This window comes from Narcine bancroftii, chromosome 2 (assembly GCF_036971445.1).
Source record: "Narcine bancroftii isolate sNarBan1 chromosome 2, sNarBan1.hap1, whole genome shotgun sequence".
Taxonomy (NCBI): domain Eukaryota; kingdom Metazoa; phylum Chordata; class Chondrichthyes; order Torpediniformes; family Narcinidae; genus Narcine; species Narcine bancroftii.
In genome coordinates, this window is record NC_091470.1 from 148,463,915 (window position 1) to 148,487,470 (window position 23,556).

Genomic DNA, 23,556 nt, shown 5'->3' on the forward strand with positions numbered 1-23,556 from the left:
AATTTGTGAATTAAATTCCCCAATTAAGTTTGCAGTTAAAAAGCCCGAGTCAATATTCTTTCGGTAAAGAAAGAGAAAATTCGGCCAGCGGGAGGATATTTCAGGAAACGTGGAGCTCACTTTGAAAACCCTGACTGGACGCTGATGACGCTCCAGCCCAAATACCGAGGGAGCGCCGCATAATTGGAGGTACTGTCTTTTTGAGACACCGCAGCCAGGATTTTCAGCTTCCAGCGGATGTCTGTCACAAACTCCCCCACCCCCAAACACACACATCCCCCCTCCCCGGTTTTGGTGCAGAAGATATAACGGGCATCTTACACCAACCAGGTTTCAAAAAAAAAACTGAGCAAATCATTTAATTTTGTTGTGTGTGAAGATCAATTTTTAGTAAGCGGCAGGTAAAACTTTTCTGTTCTTTTAAATGCCACAGAGTACTTCATGCCTAATGTGGGGCGCAGGGAAAGTTAAGGATGAACATCCCAATCTGGGTGGTCTGCTTCCTCCTCTAGTCTTTGGGACCTAGATTATTCTCTGGAGTGAGACTGGAGCACCTAAACTTCCAAATAGAGGGTTTAGAGTGATGCCGACTATGGAAATAAATGGGAAGAACGACAACAACCTTGTTAGCAAAACAAGAGATGATTGTGGATTTCAGGGGGAAGTCAGAAGTCCTCATGGAGTGGTCAGCATTGGAGAGGGTGAAGAAGGACAAATTCCCAGGTATTGGGAATTCCCATCTCTGAGAATCTGTCCTGAACCTTCCATGTCGATGCAATTACGAAGGCGGCTCACCAGCGGCCATACTTTGTGAAGAGTTTGAGGAGATTCAGTACGTCACTGAAGGCTCTTGAAAGCTTCTACAAGTCCACCATGCAGAGCCTTCTGACTGGTTGCCTCAATGTCTGGAACAGAGGTGCCAATGCACAGGACAAAAAAAAACCTGCAGAATGATTATGGGAATGTTTACACTGTGATGCTGCCATAAAAGAATGAATTTCACATGTTCATGACAATCAAGTCTGATTCTGTCTGAAGCCAAATTACACAAAAAGACTGCTGATAAATTAAATTACAAGGCAAAACCTTTGAGTTTGTTTGTAGCTGGGTGTAATTTCTTGCATTGACATAATAACTGTGTTTTATAACATTTGAATCAAAAGCCTATCTAGTATTAGAAAGGTAGATTCCCTGATACATGCATTTGTTCTGAAATACATTTCTGTGGTTGTTTCAAAACACTTTACAACCCCAGGACCACCTTTGATCTATTGGGAAAAAAATTGGATCCCATAAACTTGATCATCTTTTTCATGGCATTGACTACAAAGTTGTTCATAACAGGATAACTCCCTGTTCTTTAAACAGAGCCATGACATCTTTAATAGGAAAATAATCATCCTTGATATAAAATTTTGCTGGAATGACAGCATTTCCAAAAATGCTACACTCCCTCGAATTCTAATAAAACATTATTGCCTGGAAATTCAACACTAGTTAATAACACTAAATTTGTCATGTCACTGCATCGATAAACATGCCTCAGTCACATTAAAATGAAACTACCAGATTGTAGTGACCAAAATGGATTTTATTTTAACTAATGATCTTTAGGGAAGAGAAGCTGCCAATCTTGCTCCTTCTGCACATTATCATTTACCCCTTCTTGGCCTCTATCTCATCCTCTCCTCTTTTACACTGGCCATCTTCCCTTTCCACTATGTCCACCCAGAATGTCAACAATTTACAAATGCAGCCCAGAGTTTCAGTAGCATTGGTTTTTTTTGCTCCAGATTCTAGCATCTGCAGAATACTATCTCTAACCATTCATTCTGACCTGCACAATAGAATCGGAATTTATTGTCATGAACATATCATGAAATTCATGGTTTTGCAGCAGCGTCACAGTCCAAACATTAATATATTTCAAAATAAAAATAGAGCAAGAAAAAGACAAGAAGAGATAGTGTCTGTGGTTCATTGTTCATTCAGAAATTCGATGGCGGAGGGGAAGAGACTGTCTTTATGTTGTTGAGTGCTCGTCTTCAGACTCCTGTACCTTTTTCACAATGATAGCAGATTGAAGAGGGCCTGGCCTGGGTGGCAGGGGTCCTTGATGATAGAGGCTGCTTTCTTAAGGCACTGCCCCTTGATGACCTTGGAGTGAAGACATGGTTTGGTGCCTATGACGTCGCAGGCCGAGTTAACAACCCCCTGGAGTTTTTTTCCTTGTGCTGAGTGTTGGCACCTCCATACCAGTGATGCAATCACAGAATGCTCTCCATGGTACACCTGTAGACATTTGAGCCTTTGTGACATACTAAATCTCTTCAAATTCCTCACAAAGTATAGCCACTGGTGAGCCTTCTTCATGATTGCCCCGATGTGGAGGCCCCAGGACAGATCTTCAGGGATTTGAAGTTCTTGATCCACTCCACTGCTGACCCCTTGATGAGGACTGGGTTGTGTTCTCCTGAAATCCACAATCATCTCCTTGGTTTTGCTCATGTTAAGTGGAAGGTTGTTCTTGTGACACTACTTAATGAGCTGATATATCTCCCTCCTTTATGCTTCCTCATTCCTGTCTGTGATTCTGCCAACAACCATGGTGTCAGCGGCTGCAGTGTACGAGTTGCTGTTGTCTAGGTGATCCAGAGCAGAGTGGAGAGCTGTGAAGCAATGTGACTGTCGGTGAAAAGCAGCGAGTCCAGACCTTCATTTAGATACATGTTAATTCTGGCCATGACCAGCCTCTCAAAGCATTTCCTCACAGGAGGTGCGAGAGCTACTGGACGATAGTCATTGAGGGAGCTCCATCGGCTCTTCTTGGGTACCAGGATGATTGATGCCCTTCTGAAACCGATGAGAACTTCGACTGCAGCAGTGAGAGCAGCGTGATTCTAGAACCATCAATGTGCCGATTCAATGAACGATTTCTTCAGTGTTGGATGGGTATTCTCACATCCACTTCTCATGAATGAATAAATAAAAAGGACTATATTGTACTCTACCTCAAAATCATTTTAAATATTTTGTTTAGTCAACTATTCCAAAGAAATTTCCTTTTATACCTTATATTTTCTTTCTGAAGTGTACTGACGGTTGCTCTTTAGAATCTCATCTACATTTTAATTGATTTGAATAGGTATGATTATTACACTATTGAATTTAACATGGAATTTTAGTGCATTATAATGAGGAGCAATATCTTTACTGACTTTAAAACTAGCCTGCAGGAAGTCAGCATCTGTAATGAGAAAAATCAGAATTAATATGTTATGTCAATGGACGCAACAGAATTTGTAAAAGTACTTTAAGTTGCAAAGAGGGGGGAGGGGTGGAAATGAAGACAATGCCTTTGTTATGGAGGAGAAAGACAGAATCAGATTTCACATCAACTGTTAAAGATGTCCTAGATTCGGCGATGAAGGCTGATTTGTCTGGAGGAGCCCCAAAAGAGAAAAAAAAAGATGCAGAACATAGCAGTTTCTGGAAACCTGAAATAAAATAGTGTTGAACTTTTTTCCCCCTCAATAGGTCAAGTAGCATCTGCAGAGGGAGAAAAGGTTAGCTAATGTTGCAAGTCAATGACATAGCACAAGAATTGGCAGCTTGGGGGGGTGGGGGGGGTGGGGCGTGACAGGATGGCGTAGAGGACAAACATGTGATCCCATCCTTCCTCAGCTAGTTTTTTAAGTACCAGTTTTAAAAGTTTATAGAAGTGATTAAAAATGTTTTTTTTTCAATATAAACATTTATTATAATTATATAAACATTTTGCATAAATTTTATTTAAGCCACCCCAAGAAATAAATTAAATCCAATCAGTGTTATAATATAAACCAATCTATAATCACTATGTGCTCCACTTGGACATTTTGTCTCAAGTATGGTAAAGGAAGGGGTGGTTGGAGTCCATTGATTTTCTGTACAATACCTGAAGCAATAGGAGGTTCAGAATGTTGTGGGTTGGGGGAAGGTCACAATGTTTAGCACTGGTGAGGTCCTGTTGAATTTTGGTGTGGACACATCCCAACAGGATATTTGGTCAATTTCTTGCAGCAACATCCACATCTCGGACCGCCACCATGGTTGCTCCAAACAGCCACTTCCTTGGAATACTCCATGAGAATCGAGATGCTGAGGAGAGAGGGGGTATAGCCATATCCATGAGCATCTTCCAGCACATTTCCTGCACCAAGGACCGCTGCTCAGATTGCTTCCTCAGCAGCTGGGAGAGTTCGGCCTGAATTGCCTTGTTTGATGGCTGTAGTCTTACAGCTTGTTCCAGAACTAGTATAGCCTCTGTGTATTCACCCTGCAAGGTCAGGACCTTCCCTTTTCTAAAGAGTGATTTGATATTGTTGGGTTGCTGCTTGAGAGCTGCATTTGAGGATTTATTTAGACATTTCACCTTCACATCCAGCATCTCCTGCTCTTCCTCTGGTGAAAATTCAACTTTGGAGCTTGAGTTTAAAATATTGAGGGCGATGTCATACGAATTGATTGCAAAGATGTACTCATTCCGGACAAAGTAGGCATTCCCTCGCTCTCTTTTCTTATTGGTCAGTAGTAGCCTTTCTTTCCCCGGCAGGAGTTCAATATCTGGGTAATCGTTCACTGAGAGAAGCTGGACCTCAATGTGCACAGTGGCACTTGTGGGAACTATAGGCTGGGAGCTGCCCAAACAGCCATAGGCACACTTGGCATCAGATATAATTAATGCCACTTCCCCTGGGTCCATCAACTGGATGCAAAGATCCAATGCCTGGATAACATTCCCATCGCCCACTGTGAAAGTGAGGGAGTGATCGTCCTCTACCTCTGTTCCATCCTCCAGTGTCATCTTCAGCCACACTGTTACATTCTGTTCTTTTTGTGGTCTTGGCTCCTGATTCTGACGCTACCAGAACTTTCTTCCTCAGCAGTTCATTTCCAAGAACCTGCATCTATTCCTCATCAGGATTGTGGGAACTGTCCAGGCTTCTTGCTTCATCTTGTGCCTCACCGCTGTTGGGTTCTGAACTTTTCTGATCATCACCCAGGACCTCAGGCTCCTTGGAGAACCCAATGTCTTCCAGAGATGGGGGATCATTAGAATTGTCCTCATCTGTGTCACCATTAGGGCTCTCGATGTCATCACCACTTGCTAGGAGTGAAGGCGTGAGTGGAGGGTCACCCTGCTTGATTTCTAGTGCTTGCAAATTTGTATCTCCGGCGGCTTCCTGAGATCCCCAGCTCATCTCATCCATTCTTGATCAAAACCCTCCTTGGTTCCGCTCCTCACTCCGTATTTTTATTTTTTGGAACATTAGTGGGTTACAATGGCTACTATGTAAAAAAAAAAAAGAAAACTCAATTGCAGAAGAAACTACCTTTTAAGAGTGCTGAAGAATTCAGGCCTACCTGCTTAACTGAAGCCACGGAGTTGATTTTGGGAGTTCCAAAGGCACAGAGGACCCCTGCCCAGCTGAGTATGATGATGGCACCAATCCTGCCTTCGCAAGATGGCACCGGTTCAATGACGAGCTCAATTGGTGCCAAGAGAGGAGCCCGTGAGCCTGCACTGCTGTCGGATGGGCCGTGGACATGCAGAATGGCGTTGGAAGCCGGACCTGCACATTCCCTTGCGTTACTGGGCATGCATGGTGCCTCTAGGGTTCGGGACTTTGTTGGATCGGGTGTGGGTTGTGGGGGGGCCTGAGCGGCAGCATCCCGACGTGGTCAGGGTGCCATCGTAGGGTGTTCAGGCCCACAGCCGCACTGGAAAGGGACTGACGACATTTGAAGAGGAAGAAGACTGACCTTTACTGGGCAGCATGCAGGAGCAACTGGGAGTGGGAACTAGAGAAGGTAGGCCTCAAAAAGAGGCACTGGAATCTGGAATTGAGTCTACGTGTGCTGTTTTGGAAGGGATTGCTTATCAAATGGACAATATGTTTAAACAAATGACTCAAGAATTTTTTGGAAATGACAACTAAAATGAATAATATGTCTGAAGATATGACTGCAGTTATGAGTGATGTTAATAAATGTATCAAATCAGTGGATACAGTACAAAAATTTTTTTTAAAAATTGAAACAGCTTTATTTGAATGTAAAAATCAGGTTGAATGTAATAAGGAAAAAATGGAGAAAGTGGAAGATTCTTTTGTGGATTGGGGAATTCAGAAGAAGGAATTATTAAAAAAACTTGATGCACTGGAAAATCAAAGTCAAAGAAATAATGTGAAGCTTGTGGATTTTCCAGAAGATATTGAAGATTCCAATCCAATAAATTTTTTAAAGAAATGGATTCCCGAGATGTTGGGCAAGGAATTTTTTTTCAGAAGACCTAGAGTTGGACTGAGTTCATAGAGCGTTGCGGAGGAAACTGCTTCTGGGACAACTGCCAAGGGTGGCTTTAATTTGTTGTCTGAAATATCAGGATAGAGAAATGATACTACGGTTGGCGGCGCAGAAGACCCGACAAAGTCAATCTCCAATGATGACTCAAAATAAGTTTTTTAAAAAAATGCAGATCTGAGTCAGGAGATTATTAGGCAATGTCAGGAATTCAATTCGGCTAAAGAAGTGTTGTGGCGGAAGGGTTACAAATTTTCTTTTCATTACCCTGCAGTGTTAAAAGTCTTTTATGGTAATTTTCAATCTCAATTTTTTGAAAATGACCATGATGCATTAATCTTTGCTAATTCACTACCAGAGTTGCGAGGAAATGGTCGATTTTAGCCTCCATCGCCTAAAAGGAAGACAAATGAAAATGGTAATGGGAAGAATGGGAGAAATGGGAAGAATGGAAAGAAAGAAGTATTAACTCAAAGTCTTATTGACATTGAAGACCCGGAACAACCATTGGGATTGGGGTCAATGGTTGAATATATTTATTATATTTGATTATGTTGATGTGAATAACATATTTCTGGCTGGGGGGGGGGGGGGTGGATGGCACTGAAATCTTTGATATCTGCCACTTGTGGGGTTTACCACACCCAGGTTTTTTTGGGTGTTACTACCTTAGGGTAGTTTTTTTTTAAATAAAAAATGTTGTTTTGGAAATTTTTTATTTTATTTAAAAAATGGGAAGTGATTTTAAGATATTATAAGGGGAGCGATTTGTAGTGAGTGATTATATTGTTAATTTGTAGGGATGTCTAATCTGAAATTTGCAACTTTTAATGTTTAGGGGTTAAATAATCCAATTAAGCGAAAAAGAGTTTTGGCTTGTGTTAAGAAATTGAAAATTGATATTGCTTTTTTTTGCAAGAAACACATATGACTGAAAAAGAACATCTCAAATTGAAGAGAGATTGGGTTGGTCATGTATCTTCTTAATTTAATTCGAAGGCAAGAGGTGTAGTGATTTTAATTCATAAGAATTTGCCTTTTGAATTACCATCTATGGAAGAAAATGCTGGGAGGGTTTTAAGCGTGAATTGTAAAATTTTTGCTTAATCTTGGACTTTGCTTAATGTTTATGCACCTAACGTAGATGATGAGCATTTTATTTCTGATGCTTTTTTGTTGTTAAATCAGGCTAATGAAAATATTTTAGTTGGGGGAGATTTCAATTGTGTTCTGGATCCTTTATTAGATAGATCTCCAAAAAGTATAAAGAAATCAAAGATGGCGATACAAATTGGAGCCTTGATGAAAGACTTAAATTTGGTGGATATTTGGAGAAAGGTCAATCCTTCAGAGAAGGATTTTTCCTTTTATTCATCTCGACATGACTCATTTTCCAGAATTTTTTTTTTGTATCGGCACATTTACAAGGAAGAATATTACAGGTGGAATATAAAAGTAGGGTTATATCGGACCATTCTTTATTATTTTTTTCTTGTATAAGTTCAGAAGTGATACATTCATCTTATAGATGGAGATTTAACACAATGTTGTTGAAAAAAAGAGTTTGTTACCTTTATTAAAGATCACTTTGTTCTTGACTGAGAATGATAATTTTGTAGATAGTCGTTTTGTGTTATGAGATCACTAAAAGCTTATTTAAGAGGGCAGATTATTAGTTATGCTACTAAAGTTAAGAAACAGTATATGGCAGAGAGTTTAGAGCTGGAGAAACAAATAGCTGAATTGGAGAAGGAATTTCAGAAAGATGTGACAAGATAAAAAATTAGTTTTGGCTAATTTAAAACTACATTATAACACATTGCAAACTTATCAGTTTGAGTGTTTAATTAATCGATCTAAGCAGCATTATTATGAGTTGGGTGAGAGAGCACAAAGTACTTGCATGGCAGTTAAAGACTGAAGAGGTTTCACGGATTATTAATGCTGTTAAAAATAATTCAATAGTTACCTATAAACCTCAGGAAATTAATGACCAGTTTTATTCATTTTATCAACATTTATATATACTGAGGGGAAACAGGATAGTGGTGTTATTGAATCTTATTTATCTAAATTAACATTACCAGCATTAAAGGAGGAAGATGTTGTGGAATTGGAAGCTCCATTTACAGAATTTGAGATTAAGGAAGCTATACAGGAGATGCCAAATGGAAAGTCACCGAGGGAACGACAGATTTTCTGTGGAATTTTACAAAATTTTTTATGAAGATTTATCCTCTGTGTTTGAGGATGTATTATAACAAGTAACTGAAGAGCACGAGTTACTGGAATCTTGCTCCAGTGCTTTAATTACTGTAATTCCGAAAAAAAAGAGATCCGTTGTAAGTGTCTTCATATAGACCTATTTCTCTACTGAATGTAGACTATAAAATTATAGCAAAAGTGTAAGCAAATAGACTTGCTAAGTATTTACCTAAATTGATACATATTGACCAAACAGGTTTTATTCAGAATAGAAATGCATCAAATAATATCCTTCGATTGATTACTTTGGTCAATGCATATCGACAGCAGCCCAACCATCCAATGGTGGTTGCGCTTGATGCGGAAAAAGCCTTTGAAAGGGTTGAATGGGAATTTTTTTTTAAGGTGTTGGAGAAGTTTAAATTTGGCCCTTTTTTAAAATTGGTTGGGTTAAAGCTTTATATACAAACCCGATTGCCAGCGAGGTGACAAATGGTCAAGTTTCATTACCGTTCAAATTGACACGTTTGATTCCAAAAGGATGTCCATTGTCACCAGCCTTGTTTGCATTGGCTATTGAACCATTAGCTCAAACAATAAGACAAAATAACAGATAAGAGGGATGAGAGTTATGGATGAAAAATATAAGATTAGCTCATTTGCAGATGATGTTTTGATATATTTGACAGACCCAGAACGATCATTGCTGCATCTGCAGGAATGTTTATTGCAATTTGGAACATTATCTGGATATAAGGTTGATTGAAATAAGAGTGAAATTTTGCCAGTTGGAGATGGAGATTATTCAGAATATAAAGATATTATAAAATTGAAATGATCTGATAAAATTAAATATTTAGGAATAATTGTAAATGCTGATCATCAATCTTTATACAAGTTAAATTATGTTCCTTTACTAAAAAAGATTAAAGCAGATTTAATAAAATGGAAAGATCTCCCATTAACTTTAATTGGTCAAGTTAATTGTATTAAGACAAATATTTTTCCTCAAATTCAATACTTACTTTAATCAATACCGTGTCCTCTTTCAAAGGGATTTTTTCAGGATTTAAATAAAGCCATGAGAGAATTTTTATGGAAAGGTAAATTATCATGGGTAGCGTTATATAAACTTACTTGGAAATATGCGTTAAGTGGGCTTCAATGACCTCATTTTCAAAATTATTATGAAGCAGCCCAGTTGAAATTTATTAGTAGATTGATGGATTTGGACCAACCCCCAAGTTGGGCAAAAGTTGAGATGGCTTGCATTTCTGAAATTGAGGTGCGTCAATTTATATATCGATAGAATATAAATTTGTTGCAGGAATATAATATGCTGATATTAAAGCATTTATTAAAGGTGTGGGCTAAAAGAAATAAGATTTTAGGATCAAAAGGTAAATTGTCAATTTTAACCCCATTATATAATAATCAGCTTATTCCTTTTTCAATATTTAATTATTTCAAGAGTTGGGATTTTAAGGGTATAAAGATATTGCAGGATTGTTTTGTAGAAGGACAATTTCCTTCCTTTAATCAATTAAGGGAATGTTTTGATATTGCTGAAAATTGTTTGTTTATTATCAAATTTGAGCTTTGGTGAAAGACATGTATGGTAGAGAGACGACTTGACCTGTATTGACGGAATTTGAATCTTTGATTTCTTCAAAACCAAAAAAGGGATATATTTCTGTTATGTATCAAGTGTTACAAGACAATATGGATAAACCGGAATGGGAGAAGTCTAAGCTTAAGTGGGAAAATGATTTAGCTTTTGTTTTTCCCGAAGATTATTGGGCAGATATGTGCTACGATAGTGTAACTAAATTGATAAATGTACAGTACGGAATGGTCAATTATAATTTTTTTTACATCAGTTATATTTAACTCCAGAGAAATTGAAAAAATACGATTTTAGTAATTCGGATTCTTGTTTTAGATGTGGTATATGTGCTGGTACTTTTTTTTTTTTACACGCTGTTTGGTCTTGTGTTTATGTACAACCATTTTGGGAAGAAATTAGGTTAATTTTGGAAAAATTATATAACATTGTTACCATTAGATCCATCTTTTTTTTTACATGGTTCCTTTAAAGGGATTAGGGCTTGATAAATTTCAAATTGCATTTGTACATTTAGTACTGTCTGTAGCTCGAAAATGTGTAGCAAGTACATGGAAAGGTAACACAGTGATTAATATAACAATGAATTGAAAGTTTGTATTGTTATGGAAAAATTACATATAATTTGCATGATAATTTTTTTTTGCCAATAACTGGTTAACGTATTTGGAATATATGCATTTAGATGTACTTTGATGTATTATATATTTTTCCTTTTTTTAGCTCTCCTTAAGAGAGCTGGCTGATAGGGTGGAAGGGGGTATTTTTTTTCCTTTTTTTGTTTTTTTTTGCATTAATGTTTTCAATATATATATATATTATTTATAAAATCCCTTCTATTAGATTGTATATATTTTTTCTATTAACGATTTTCTTAAATAAATAGTTTTCAAAAAAAATGAATTGGCAGCTCTGATACAAACCAACAAAATCAATAGACTGCAGCTGCAGTAAACCTAAACTCAAGAGAATGCTGGAAATACTCGACATTGGTCAGGCTACTCATGTGAAAAGAGATAGAGAGTTAACACGTCAGGCTTCTAGGTGCAGCCTGACCTGCTGAGTCTTTCTGCTTCTATTTTGAAGGCTAATTATCTGAAATTGAATCTAGTCCTGCTGGCTACCACGTACCAAAAAGGAAAATTAAATTTAATTCCTTGTGTTTACATTGCAAGAAATCAAAGTATTTAGGTCAGAATGTGAATAAGATGGAGAATTTTATAAAATTATGAGGCATGGATAGAGGAGAAAGTCAAAGTCTAACACAAACTACTAGAAGACAAGGTGGAGAGGTAAACAAATTAAGGTTCTTGGGAGTCACTATCTTGGAGGATCTTTCCTGGACCCAACACTCTACATGAAGAAAGCACATCAGGGCTTTTACTTCCTCAGGAGATTACAAAAGTTTGGTATGACATCAGAAACTCTGGGAAGTTTCTACAGAGGTGTGGTGGAAAGTGTACTGTCTGGCTACATCATGGACTGGTCTGGAGACACCAATAACCTGGAGCATAAAGCCCTTCAAAAGGAAGCCAGGACATCACAGGCAAAACCCTCCCCATCATTGAGCACATCTACGGGGATCGCTGCCGTTGAAGAGCAGCAGTGATTATCAAGAATCCACCACCATCTGGCACAGTGGTAATTCTGCTTTGCCCACATGTAAAAGTATTTCAGGGTTGTATGTGATGTCATGTATGTACTCTGACAATAAATCTGAAACATGCAATCAAAGTGAGAGTGGGGAAGTTTAAAGGAGATGTGTGGGGCAAGCTTTTTTTTTAAACAGAGTAGTAGTAGATGCTTGGAAGTCTGTCAGGGTTGGTGTTGGAAACAAATACAACAGCATCATTTAAGAGGCTTGTAGATAGATACATGAATATAATTAGAATGGAAGAATATGGATCGAGTTCAGTTTAAATCTATTGTCAGAGTACATACATCACATACAACCCTGAGATTCTTTTCGTATTCAGACAGAAAACAGTTTAATTTGGCAAATGCTAGAAAACCAAAGAAACACACTAAATGGTGGAGTAACTCAGCGGGTCAGTCAACATCCACAGAAGGCTGAAAGTTCATCAGGAATAGCAAGAAAGGGGTTCAGTGTAGTCATTGTGAACTATAGAGTCTGTTCCTCTACTGTACTGTTCTAAGTTCTAATTAAAATAACAGACAACTGGAAGTTCAGGATCACCCTTTATATTGAACTAAGGCTTTGAGCAAAGTGGTCAACTAATCTATGTTTAGATTCTCTAATCTAGAGCAAATGAGAGTAAATCTACTGGGCAAAATTGGAAATTAGATTATTATTCACTTTTTTTGTGCTGTCCCTATTCACCTATTAACATCACTTACAAAACTTAATTTAAACAGATTAGGAATCAACTTTGGAACCTTCTTGGCAAATTTATTTGACTAAAATGTTATTTTGAACTTTTGGAAGATGGGTGCAATAAATAAATGAATTTGCACAAATCTTAATCATTGTACAGGGGCTATATAGCAAGACAAGCAGTAAACACAGATTGTTGAAGTATTCCAGAATCTAATACATTGCTTTGAAGCTTAATGTTGATTATTTTATTTCGGCAGTGACTGTTGATTGAGGACCTGTTGAATCAGAAATGTCCCTGTCAGCTTTATGACTTTCCAGAACATTTTAAAAAACAATCATGATAAATGTCAAATCCAGAAGTTAAATTTATAGACTTTCAGAGGCAAAATCTTATCCCAGAGCTTAAAAGGATTTCAAAATTCAACATTTACTTCTGCAGTTTGAGACCTAGTGAGTAGTACTAGAATTTATAATTTATACCAACTCCTATTTAATGGGAATATATTTACAATATTGTTTAAAACACAATATAAAATTTAACAGTAGATCGCTCCATGAACATGTTAAGTGGATGTAAGCATTTTTTTGGTCAGGTAACCCAAGATTAATATCTAATTCTAAAATTCTTCAATGAAATTCTAGTCAGTGCAAGCTCTCTAAACTTCTTCATCTGCATCTTCTCTTTTGCTTTAACTTTAGAAATACTTAATGTTGGTTTACATTTTATTTAACTGTTCATGTTTGGGAAAATGTGACTGTTTTATTCTGTTGTACTCATGTTATCAGATGGGTAAGTGTTCAGAAAGGAAAAGGATGGAATCTCAAATATTGTATGGAAATAAAACAACTCCAGATGGTGGAAATTCAAAATACAAACAAAAATTGCTGGAAATACTCAGTTGGTCAGGAAGTGGCTGTGGTTATCAGGGGTCAATCATCTCAGCCCAGGATATCACTGGACAAATTCCTCCATTACAAGGTCAGAGTAGGAATGCTCACTATGATTGCATAATGTTCAGTTCTGTTTAAAACTCTTAGAAAATGAAGCAGTCAACATTTTTATGAGACAAGACCCAAACAACATAGGGCACAGGTGCCACAAGAGACTGCAAGTACTGCAATCTGGAGCAAAAAAAAACAAGCTACTGGAGGAACTCAGCCAGTCCAGCAGCATTAATTGAGGAAGAATTATCTATGTTTTGGGTCAGAACCCTTCGTCAAGACTTCATCAAAATGTTGTCAAGTCATGAGCTCTGCTACACCATGGTTCTGCTACTGAATTACCGTTCTGTAAATCGTGTTATAATGTACTATTTTAGTGAAAATTGTATTTAGACCTGTTCAAGTCTGCAGAAGGGATTAATACAGATTGGTTTATTAAGGGAGTGTCCAAAGAATTAGATTCTGTTAAAAGCCTTTCAGACACCGTTCAAATTCACACTCCTGTTAAGGTGTGGATGTCAGATCTGGGGTTCTGATTTTGGATTTGGCAATAACATCAACCTCCAGTTTCTGCTAACCTACTCTTCATTCTCCCTCCCTTCCCTTTGTCTTCTTTCCTCATAGCTCTCCAACCCTTCCCTCTCGATTCTCAGAGCCATCATCTCCCCCCCCCCCGCCCCCTGCTTGCAACTGCACCCTCCCACCCTTATTCATCTGTTACCTCCTGCCTTTGGGACTGGGCTCCTCCCCCAGCCCCTCCCCCTCCATTTTGTTCAGACATCTGCTGACATTTTTCCATTCCTTGATGAAGGGCTCAAGCCTAAAATGTTGGCTATGTATCTTTTTAAAATATTTTTTATTGGTTTTTATAAGAAATACAATACAATGAAGAAAAGGAAACTAAATTAAAAGTACAATATCACAATGTATGTGTAAATATATAGAGATAAAACTTAAAACTTTATAAACGTGGTCCCCTCTCCACTGCAATGAGTGAAAATAAAAAAATTTAAAAAAAAGTGAACAAAAAACAGCTGAGCATACATTTTGTATATTTTGTATTATAGCATTATATTTTGTAGTTTTGGTTCCTACCATAAATCAAAAAACAAAGGTATGACTATATCTCATCTGGAAGAGTAAATACATCTAATCACATGAGAAATATTTATATCATATGAAAATAAGACATAAAAGGTTGCCACGCATCTTCAAATTTCATTGATGAATCAAATACATATCTAATTTTTTTTATAGACCTAGACAAGACATAATATGAGAAAATCACTGAAACACTGTTGGAGGTCTAGAGTCTTTCCATTTGAATAGGATGGCTGTTTTAGCTAAAAATGTTGAGAGGGCCACAACTCGTTGAACCGGTACAGAAAAAAGAGCAGTTATCGGATTGGGTTGTTGCTCCATCTGGAGTATAATTGAAAAGATATTAAAAATTTCTTTCCATTGGTCTTCTAAGAATGAACAAGACCAAAACATGTGTGCCAAATGTAGCAATTTCAGATTTGCATCTGTCATAAATAGGGTTCATATCAGAAAAAATTGCCAGTTTATCTTTGGACATATGGACACGATAGGTGTCTTTGCTAAATAAAGTACATTGTTTGACCTGCTGAGTTTCTCTGGCATTGTGTTTTTAACCACATAATGCAATGACAAGACAAATTATAAAGTGTACAAATGGAATACAATTACCCAGGCTGGATGATTGGGCCTGTGGTATGCATTTCATTGAAGCAGAGCATATTGATTTAATTATTGAACTGTTACCAGAAATATGGAAAAGGGTTAAAACAACTCAGCCTGATATGTTCTGAAAAAATGCAGAATATATGGATGCAAAGAAAATTGTGCACAACCACAACACACTTTACTATTAAATATCTTTCTGAAATTCACAAAAGTAGAATAGGCAAAGACACTGCCACTTGGAATACTCCCGGCAGTTATGGAACAGAATTAAAGTAAAAAGTTGTGACTATTAGTGAAGAGGTGAAAGATGGCATAAAAGGATGCTCTAAGTATACATTTTGAACATATTTGTACTTAAAATGCATTTTAGTGTAACAAATAACTCCTGGATTGGATGCACAAGATTACTGCAGAGTTCTTCCAAGGTTTGCACATCAAGCTTATTAAAAAGGACGTGCAAAAGCTAAATTGCTTTTCAAGGCACTGTGATCTTGTTCTCCAAGACATAATGTTGTAATTTAAAAAGTCATTAATGGAAATTGACTGTAGCGAGGTGGAAATAGACAGCATTTTGCAGGCTACATCTTGAGAATTAAATCAAAAGCTTGAGAATGATTTTAAGCAGCTAGGAGACTTCATAAAATGTTATTCAGCAAAATGGGAGATTATTAGTTTAATTGATAAGTAAAAGATGGTGATAGGACAGAAGCTGAATCACTCACATGCTACTCTGTTGAAAAGTCTTGTATGATCCGTCTTGAGTGTATTTGGAAATTGAATCTTTACAGTTCACTTGGGTAGAGAATTCCCAAGACACACTAATCTTCTATTGATGAAGTTTCTCATCATTTCTGATTGTCCAACCCCTTATTTCAAGATGGACCTCTGGTTTTAGATACACCTGCAATGGGTAACAAGTCAGTTTCAAAGCTTTGAAGGATTTTTTAAGTTTTAATGAAATCAAACATCATTCCTTGAGAGTACAGATCCTGTCTAATTTCAATTCATACAACAAACCCACTACTTCAGGAATCAATCTGGTGCATTCCTCCTATCACAATACACAAAGTTTTGGAGAAAATCAGCAGGTCCCGCAGCAGCCACAGGCAGCAAAAGGCAATTTGCATTTTAGGCCCGAGTCGTCCTTTAGTGCCAAAAATAGGCAGACACCTGAATAAAAAGGTTGGGCGGGGGGGGGGGGGGGGGGGGAGGTGTGAGTGGGAAGGAATGCAAGCTAACAAGCAAGAGCTAATCAGTGGTTCTCAACTTTTTTTGGTCTAAAGCCCACCTGGCTTCCAACCTAATAGGCTCACAAGTGACAATGACTAAGCCATACTTTCAAGTCAAAGGCAGCTCTGTAAGAAACACATTTTTATCTGGTTTGAAGAATTTTATTTTTACATTTTTAACACACATGGAGATTGCTGTGGCCCACTGGTTGAGATACACTCTGAGAGGCTGGATACAGGCGGGAGTGTAGAAGAGAAAGAAACTGAGAAGTGATAGGAGGAGATGGCAAGTGCAAAGAATGATAGCTCTCTAATGACTGAAGGAGGGATGAGGGAAAGAGAGACCAGGGAGGAGGAGGAGGAGAAGAGAATTAGAGAAGTTCACGATGCTTTGCTTGGAGACTGCTGAGATGGAATGTTGAAATGTTTTATGACTTTTTGAAATCATGAAAAGAGCATAAATATCAGTTTTAAAGTATGTCCCATTTCTCTTGTGAACCAAATTAAGTGTTGATATTCAGTATGTACTATCAGTTGCATGTTTCCTGTTCCTCATTTTTGCATAAATGAGGATCAGTTATTCATGACTGTGTTCTGGGTTTCTATGTAATGTTGTTAAACCTAGCATTACAACACCTACACACAAGTCCCATCAAGCTGGGGCACACAGAAGTTCTACTTCTCTACAGGTGTGTGGTGGAAAGTGAGCTGACCGGTTGCATTACCATCTAGTATGGTGACACCAATACTCTGAGCGCAAAGACCTACAAAAGGTAGTGGATATAGCACAGGACATCACAGGCAAAACTCTCCCCACCATCGAGAACGTCGATAGAGGACACTGCCATTGGAGAGCAGCAGCAATTATCAAGGATAATTGTGTGCTACCCAGCACACCCTCTGTTCTCGTTGTTGCCATCAGGAAAGAGGTATAGGTGCCAACCTATAGACTCACACCACCAGGTTCAGGAACAGCTGCTACCCCTCCTCCATCAGACGCCTCAACAACAAACTTAAATCAGGGACTCATTTAAGGACTCTTACTTTTGCACTTTATTGATTTTCTTTTCTCTTTGTACCGCAGTTTGTTTACATTTCTTTATCTGCTTACATGTGTACATTGAGTACAGGTTTTTTGCATTTCAAATAAGAGGTAATTCTGCCTCACTCACAGGAAAAAGAATCTCAGGGATGTACGTGATGTCAAGTATGTACTCCGATAATAAATCTGAAATCTAAAATAAACTATAAGGTAGGCAACATCCTGCACTTAAAATAACTTGTTTGTCCTAATAAACACTTCCTGGTCTAAGCATTCCAATATCACTGCATGAGATAGCTCAGGGAGTGATCTTACTAGGGCTCATTGAAAAAGGGAGTTATTTATTTATGGTTAGGGTTTTCTTTGATCTTTTTATTTTCTAACTTAAATGAACTTATAAAATTCAGTTCAATATTCAGGGAGCCATCAGGATCTTGATGAATAGGGAACATTACTTTTTTTGTAAAGCATGTCCTTGAGTTCAATAAATTAGTACTCTAACTACAGATGTTGCATATTATACATGAGTAAGGCTGCAAAGCCTACTAATTTTGGATTACATGACATTTCATGGCTATTGTATAAAGAAAAGTTAATCTGGGAAATATGATTCTTGAGCTTATTTTAATGAGTACACTCTCAGAGCATTTATTCTGGATCCATTCTTGGAAGTGGAAAGAGAAAAAAAAACATTATTTTTATTTGAATTTACTGCATCTAATGGAACCAAGTAGTAAGAAAAAAGAGGAACCTAATTGAATCTTGATTTATGCTTTAATAACCCATCATAATGACAAATGGAGATCATTAAAAGCATAGCCTCTCCTGTGATGAGCTCTTTAATGACCAGATAGCGTACTGCTTGTGATATTTAAATAATGCCATGATTCAATATACTATGCTTGTGTGGATTTCCTCTGGGTACTCCAGTTTCCTCCTACCCTTCAAAATGTACATGGGTTGTAGGTTAATTAGGTGTAATTGAGCAGCACAGACTCATGGGTCAAAAGGACCGGTTACCATCTAAATTTAAAAAAAAATCAATAGTTAACATGAAAACAAATAGTTACATTTCTATAGCATCTTTTGTAACCTCTGGATATCCAAAAACAATAAGATAGTTTATGAAGTGGAATCACTTGAATTAAAGGAAATTCAGAGCCAATTTGTGCACAAGATTCCACAAAAATGATCAATGACCCAGATAATTTGACTGGTCAGGTATGGGAAAACTCTTCTGCTCACTATCAAATGTGCCTCTTGGGTTTTTTTTTTAAAAGATCAACTGAAAATATTGAAAGGCTGAGTATTTGTTTTAATTGTGAGCTATGAAAAGATATGTGGTGTTCAATGCAGCCTTAATACTTGATAGGTTACTTGCAGGATTAGCAAGCAGATAGGGAAGGATTTAAAAATAAGACTTTATTGCATGAGGATTCGAATAAAAAGTGAAGATAACTCTCTAATTGCAGATCCCTGAATGAACTAAATCTGGAATAACATGTGCAAGTCTGGTCTCCTTAACCAAGGAAGAATATACTTAAAATAGAGATAACGTAACAATGACACACCATCTTGATTCCTTGGATAGCAGGTTTGATTCACTGGAATTAGATTAAGTATATTGTCTCGAGCGTTGAATTTCACGGGGTGGTTATAGAATGGGAGTTAATGTTTAACTTAGTTTGTCTGGATCGAAGGATTACCATTTCAAAACAAGGGTTCAACCATTTAGAGAAGAAATATCTTCATTCTTTGCAATTCCTTAGCAAAGTTTAGAGAAGTCTGCATCACTCAGGGTATTTCAGGCAGTTATATTTAAGATCAGGAAATCAGGAGAAAAGTAAAAATTTAAATTTAAAATTTAGACATACAAGCTCATGCTATCCAATTACACCCAATTAACCTATAAACCAGGGTACGTTTTGAATGGGGGGAAAAAAATCAGAGCTCCTGGGGAAAACCCATGCAGATACGGGGAGAATTTACAAACACCTTACAGACAGTGGTGGATTTGAACACCGGTGCTATTACAGTATTGGGCTAACAGCTAATGCTAATCGTGGGATCTTACACTGATGATTTTAAATGTTTCTGATCTATTTGGAAAAACTTCTTTCCACCAAGGCAATGGTCTGAAAGTTTCCTTGAAGTGCTGAAACTACAAAAGATGACATTATTTAAAAAAAAAGCAAAAGATGGATATCAGCATTATTCTGTGATTGAAGGGTTTGTAAACATCATTTTAGTCAATGAAATATCTCGGTGCATGTTGTCTGAATGCAGAGGCTGCTCAATACTGAACTGGTCAGCTCCTTAGATTAAATTGAGTTGATTAATCTTGTCCAGATGGGGGTGAGCAAAGAGGTAGAGACACCTTCTCGAAATTGAAGGCAGGATGCCATGTTACCTACTTAGTTCTTTGCAAGGAGTGCTGATTGTGAAATAAAGAACATGACTGAAAGAAGGAATTCCATTTATTTAATGCCTTTCACAACCTCAAGATATACAAAATGAACATATAGTCAAATTAGATATTTTTGAAGGGTAGTTAATGTAATAAGATACCAACTACCACAAACAGCCAGTCTTCAAGTGTTGAATAGCATTCTTCTGTGTTGTTAAAAACTTTCTTATTGAAATCCGTGTTCCCACAGTAACTGCAGCTGTGTGGATAAATACAGTGCACCAAAAATAAGCAATTGCCTAAGCAAATTTCCCCTCTCTGTTCTTTGAACCCTTTATCGATAGAACATTTTTATTCTCTGAGAAAAGTTAATTTTACAGCTCTTTTTAAAGCTGAAAATCAACACAACCAAGAGACATGGGAATTATACAATTTAATGGACCATCTTAAGTTACATAATTCATGCTAAATATAGTCCGCTGTTATAAAGTACCGTGGCTTTATTTGTGCACCTGTCAGAAAAACGGTGCTGCACAATTATTGGAACCATCAAATGCTGAATTTCCATTATTGTACCTTTCAAAAATGTTTTGTGCTTTTTTTTATTATGGATGAAATATTCTGTTTAAATATCTCTGGAGTCGTTAATGGCATTTTCTGTACAGTCTGCAACAATTCATTTTTCAACTTCAGACCATACAGAGGATTATTTTGGATGATTTTGTCTGAGAAATATTGTACAAAACCTAACAGGCATACTGTTTAATGCAATCTGCAAAACAAGCCATGTAGAGTTCTACAGTTCTGTATCAGTTCATTAGAAATATAAAGGAAATGTGAAGGAAAAGGGAGAAACTACAATAATAAAAAAAATAATTTGTACTCACATGGGTGCCTTTGTGTTGCCTGTAGAAGGAATCTGCAGATGGGGAAGATGTGTTCAAACACAATGCTCTCAATGTTCATCAGTCCAGCTTTCTTTGATGTTGTTCACAAGTGGTGATGAATTAGGCACAAGTCTTGAAATGCAAATCCCCTAACAACCTTTCCTAAGCAGGTTGCACTGAGGGGAGAGGAAATTTGCTACTCAACTCAGGTGGCTCAGATTGCCAAATGAACTGTGGGCTCAGCTGATGGGCTGAAATGATACACACATATGATAATGAGTACAGTGGCTTTGTATCTATCACACTTGCCTGCACATATTTAGAGCCTTATTAATGATCCAAATGCATTTACAAATATAAAAGAAAACAACCTTCTATCGTGTATTGTTTTGAGCTTCTAATATAGATTATTTCATCACTAACTCAATTTCAACTTCTCAAGTTGCTGATTAAAACTGCGATTTTATTTAATGAGAACAGGTAACCCTTGCTAAAGTGGCTATTCTTGAGGGATGAAATGGCGAGTCTTTGCTGTTATTTGACTGTACTTGATTATAGTCAAAATGAATTCTATTCCTATTTGATATCAGTAAACATTTATTGGATAATGATCAGCAATGGGAATTATGACTACATTTCTTGCTCATTTATTTAGTACCATGGCTAATTTACAAATTTAAATATTATTTTGGAAGTTGAAATTTAAGCTTTCTTCATTTCTACATTGCACTATCAATACAGATGCATATTTTCAGGACAAAAAAAAACACACCAAGGTCAAAAGTAGGTACATCGGAGAATGGACGATGAACCAGACCAAGCTAGTAGTTGCAAACTTTTCCGAGGAAGTTGTGTAGTAAGAGGAGAATGAAATCCCAGGGGGAATACAATGACATGTTGTATTGAAACCTTCAATTTTATTTTGCATAGCACAAAACCGCAGGTCTCCCTTTGCATTGTTCTTGCCCTTTTCAGCCTATCTGCAGCTCCATTGAACCCATCTGTGGTGATATGTAATTACACCACTAGGTCACCAGGGGTCATCCCGGTGACCTTGTACATAAAGCAGTCCAGAGCTACAGTCCTGGTTTGTCTTGCAGAGACAAGACCTCTTAGTGTACATATTAGTTTATTAAAACTGTCTTATATTCACACTGCTGGTGTGGTTATTGTCAGTACACCATCCACTCACATGAAGCATAATTCAGCTCTCAAACATTATTGAGAATCTTAAAAAGATTATTTAAAATATATAATTCAGCATCATTTGAAGTTACACAAAACCACAATTAAAAGATTAAAGCAAAATACATTTTTTAGAAAAGCAACTTGCCTCCGAAATCATTGCTCCATTAGATCTTGTCACAGAACAGACAGATTTGAAATAAAGAGGTAATTTCCTCAGCAAAATCTACTTCAATTTTAGTGGTTCAATGCCAGCACTTTCTCTGGAAATCCTGGCAACAAAAGTGTGACAAAGACATTAGCATTTCCATTTCAATAATTTTTCTCAACTCTACCTCTACATTATTTGGTTGCTGTTTAAATCTATAACATCGAGATGGCTTTTCCAAAACACTTCCAGCAGGCCTCCCACCTTTCAACCTCCATAACCTTGAGCTTATCCAAAATTTTTGTCTCTATTCCAATTATGGTAGGCTCTGAACATTCATCACTCCTGCATTCACAAACTTACAATGGCTCCCAGTAAACTAAAGCACAATTTAAAAACCATCAAATTTTCAACTAGACCTTTACCTAGGTCTATATCCTCTTCCAAAACTACTGTTTTCCAACATTTGTATAATTTTGGACTCTTCCACTTCTCTGATTTGAGTCATTTCATTAGTGGTGTTTTGGATTTCCTTTCTCCATTGGGTTTTTCTCCATATTTTTGGCCTTTTCAACACATCATTTTTGTCACTAGCTTTGTATGTAGCCTGAAGTTAAATGTAATAATATTCTGCTGAAATATCTTAGTAAAGGCACAATAAAAATTCAAGTTGTTTTTAGCAAGTGAATTTTTAATTCTTTAAAATTGAATAAGGGACTCATCAAACTGCCCAAAATAGCCAATATGTTCAAAATATATGTACCTGCATAATTGACTGAATGGTCATGTATCTTTCCAAAATTCTTAGCTGACTTTTGTTAGGAGTGTATGGCAATTGTCTTGTATCAGACTGTAAAGCACTTCAGTGGGTGGCGAAAACTTCCCAGCATCTTATTAGATGGAGAACATCTAGCAGGAACTCTGTCTGGGCAAGGGCTAAGAGCATCATCAAGGATGCATCTCACCCTAACTATGGCCTTTTAACTCTTCTTCAATTTGGAAGGCGCTACAGGAGCCTTTTCTCTCGAACCAGCAGGGTCATGAAGAGCTTTCCTCCCCTTCCCCAAGGCTGTGATCCTTCTGATCCTTAAATCACAACAGAGTGGTACTGCATTCGCATTGTACTGTCAGTACTTTTATAAATGTTTGCTTGCCGAGTTTTATATAACACTTAAAATTTCTCGTTGGATGCCAATTGTATTTCATTGGCTTTGTATTTTACATAGCACAATGACAATAAAGTAGAATCTAATTAATAAGATGCTAGGGTCTGCATTATTGTACCATGAAAAAAATGTTGCATGTTTAAGTTATTAATCAACGTGCTTGAAAGTGGTGCAATTTTAAAATTCTACTTGGTTAAATGGTTGAAAGTGGTGCAATTTTAAAATTCTACTTGGTTAAATGGTTGAAAGTGGTGCAATTTTAAAATTCTACTTGGTTAAATGCTTGAAAGTGGTGCAATTTTAAAATTCTACTTGGTTAAATGCTACAGTT

General features: G+C 37.1%; 2 protein-coding genes, 1 long non-coding RNA gene and 1 pseudogene across 4 annotated transcripts in view; 1 reads left to right on the forward strand and 3 right to left on the reverse strand.

Annotated features, from left to right (window-relative positions):
• Nucleotides 1-20,952, reverse strand: part of mmel1 (membrane metallo-endopeptidase-like 1) — a 77,882-nt gene extending 56,930 nt beyond the window's left edge. Inside the window, exons 1-3 of one of the 2 annotated variants that reach the window (XM_069915301.1) lie at nucleotides 20,727-20,952; nucleotides 20,008-20,098; nucleotides 15,884-16,062 (exon numbers count right to left, since the gene is read on the reverse strand). The gene's annotated coding sequence lies outside the window, so the exon portion shown is untranslated. The remainder of the gene's footprint in view (nucleotides 1-15,883; nucleotides 16,063-20,007; nucleotides 20,099-20,726) is intronic. The other variant, XM_069915302.1, reaches the window with a different exon arrangement.
• The window catches only part of LOC138752478 (uncharacterized), a 33,916-nt gene that overhangs the window by 658 nt on the left and 9,702 nt on the right, over nucleotides 1-23,556 (forward strand). The gene's annotated exons all lie outside the window — the stretch shown is intronic.
• LOC138752216 (peptidyl-prolyl cis-trans isomerase FKBP8 pseudogene) lies at nucleotides 4,049-5,277 on the reverse strand (annotated as a pseudogene).
• Nucleotides 22,066-23,556, reverse strand: part of ttc34 (tetratricopeptide repeat domain 34) — a 42,921-nt gene continuing 41,430 nt past the window's right edge. Inside the window, exon 3 of the mRNA XM_069915303.1 lies at nucleotides 22,066-22,183. Within this exon, the coding sequence (XP_069771404.1) occupies nucleotides 22,149-22,183 (35 nt within the window). The 3' untranslated portion in view covers nucleotides 22,066-22,148. The remainder of the gene's footprint in view (nucleotides 22,184-23,556) is intronic.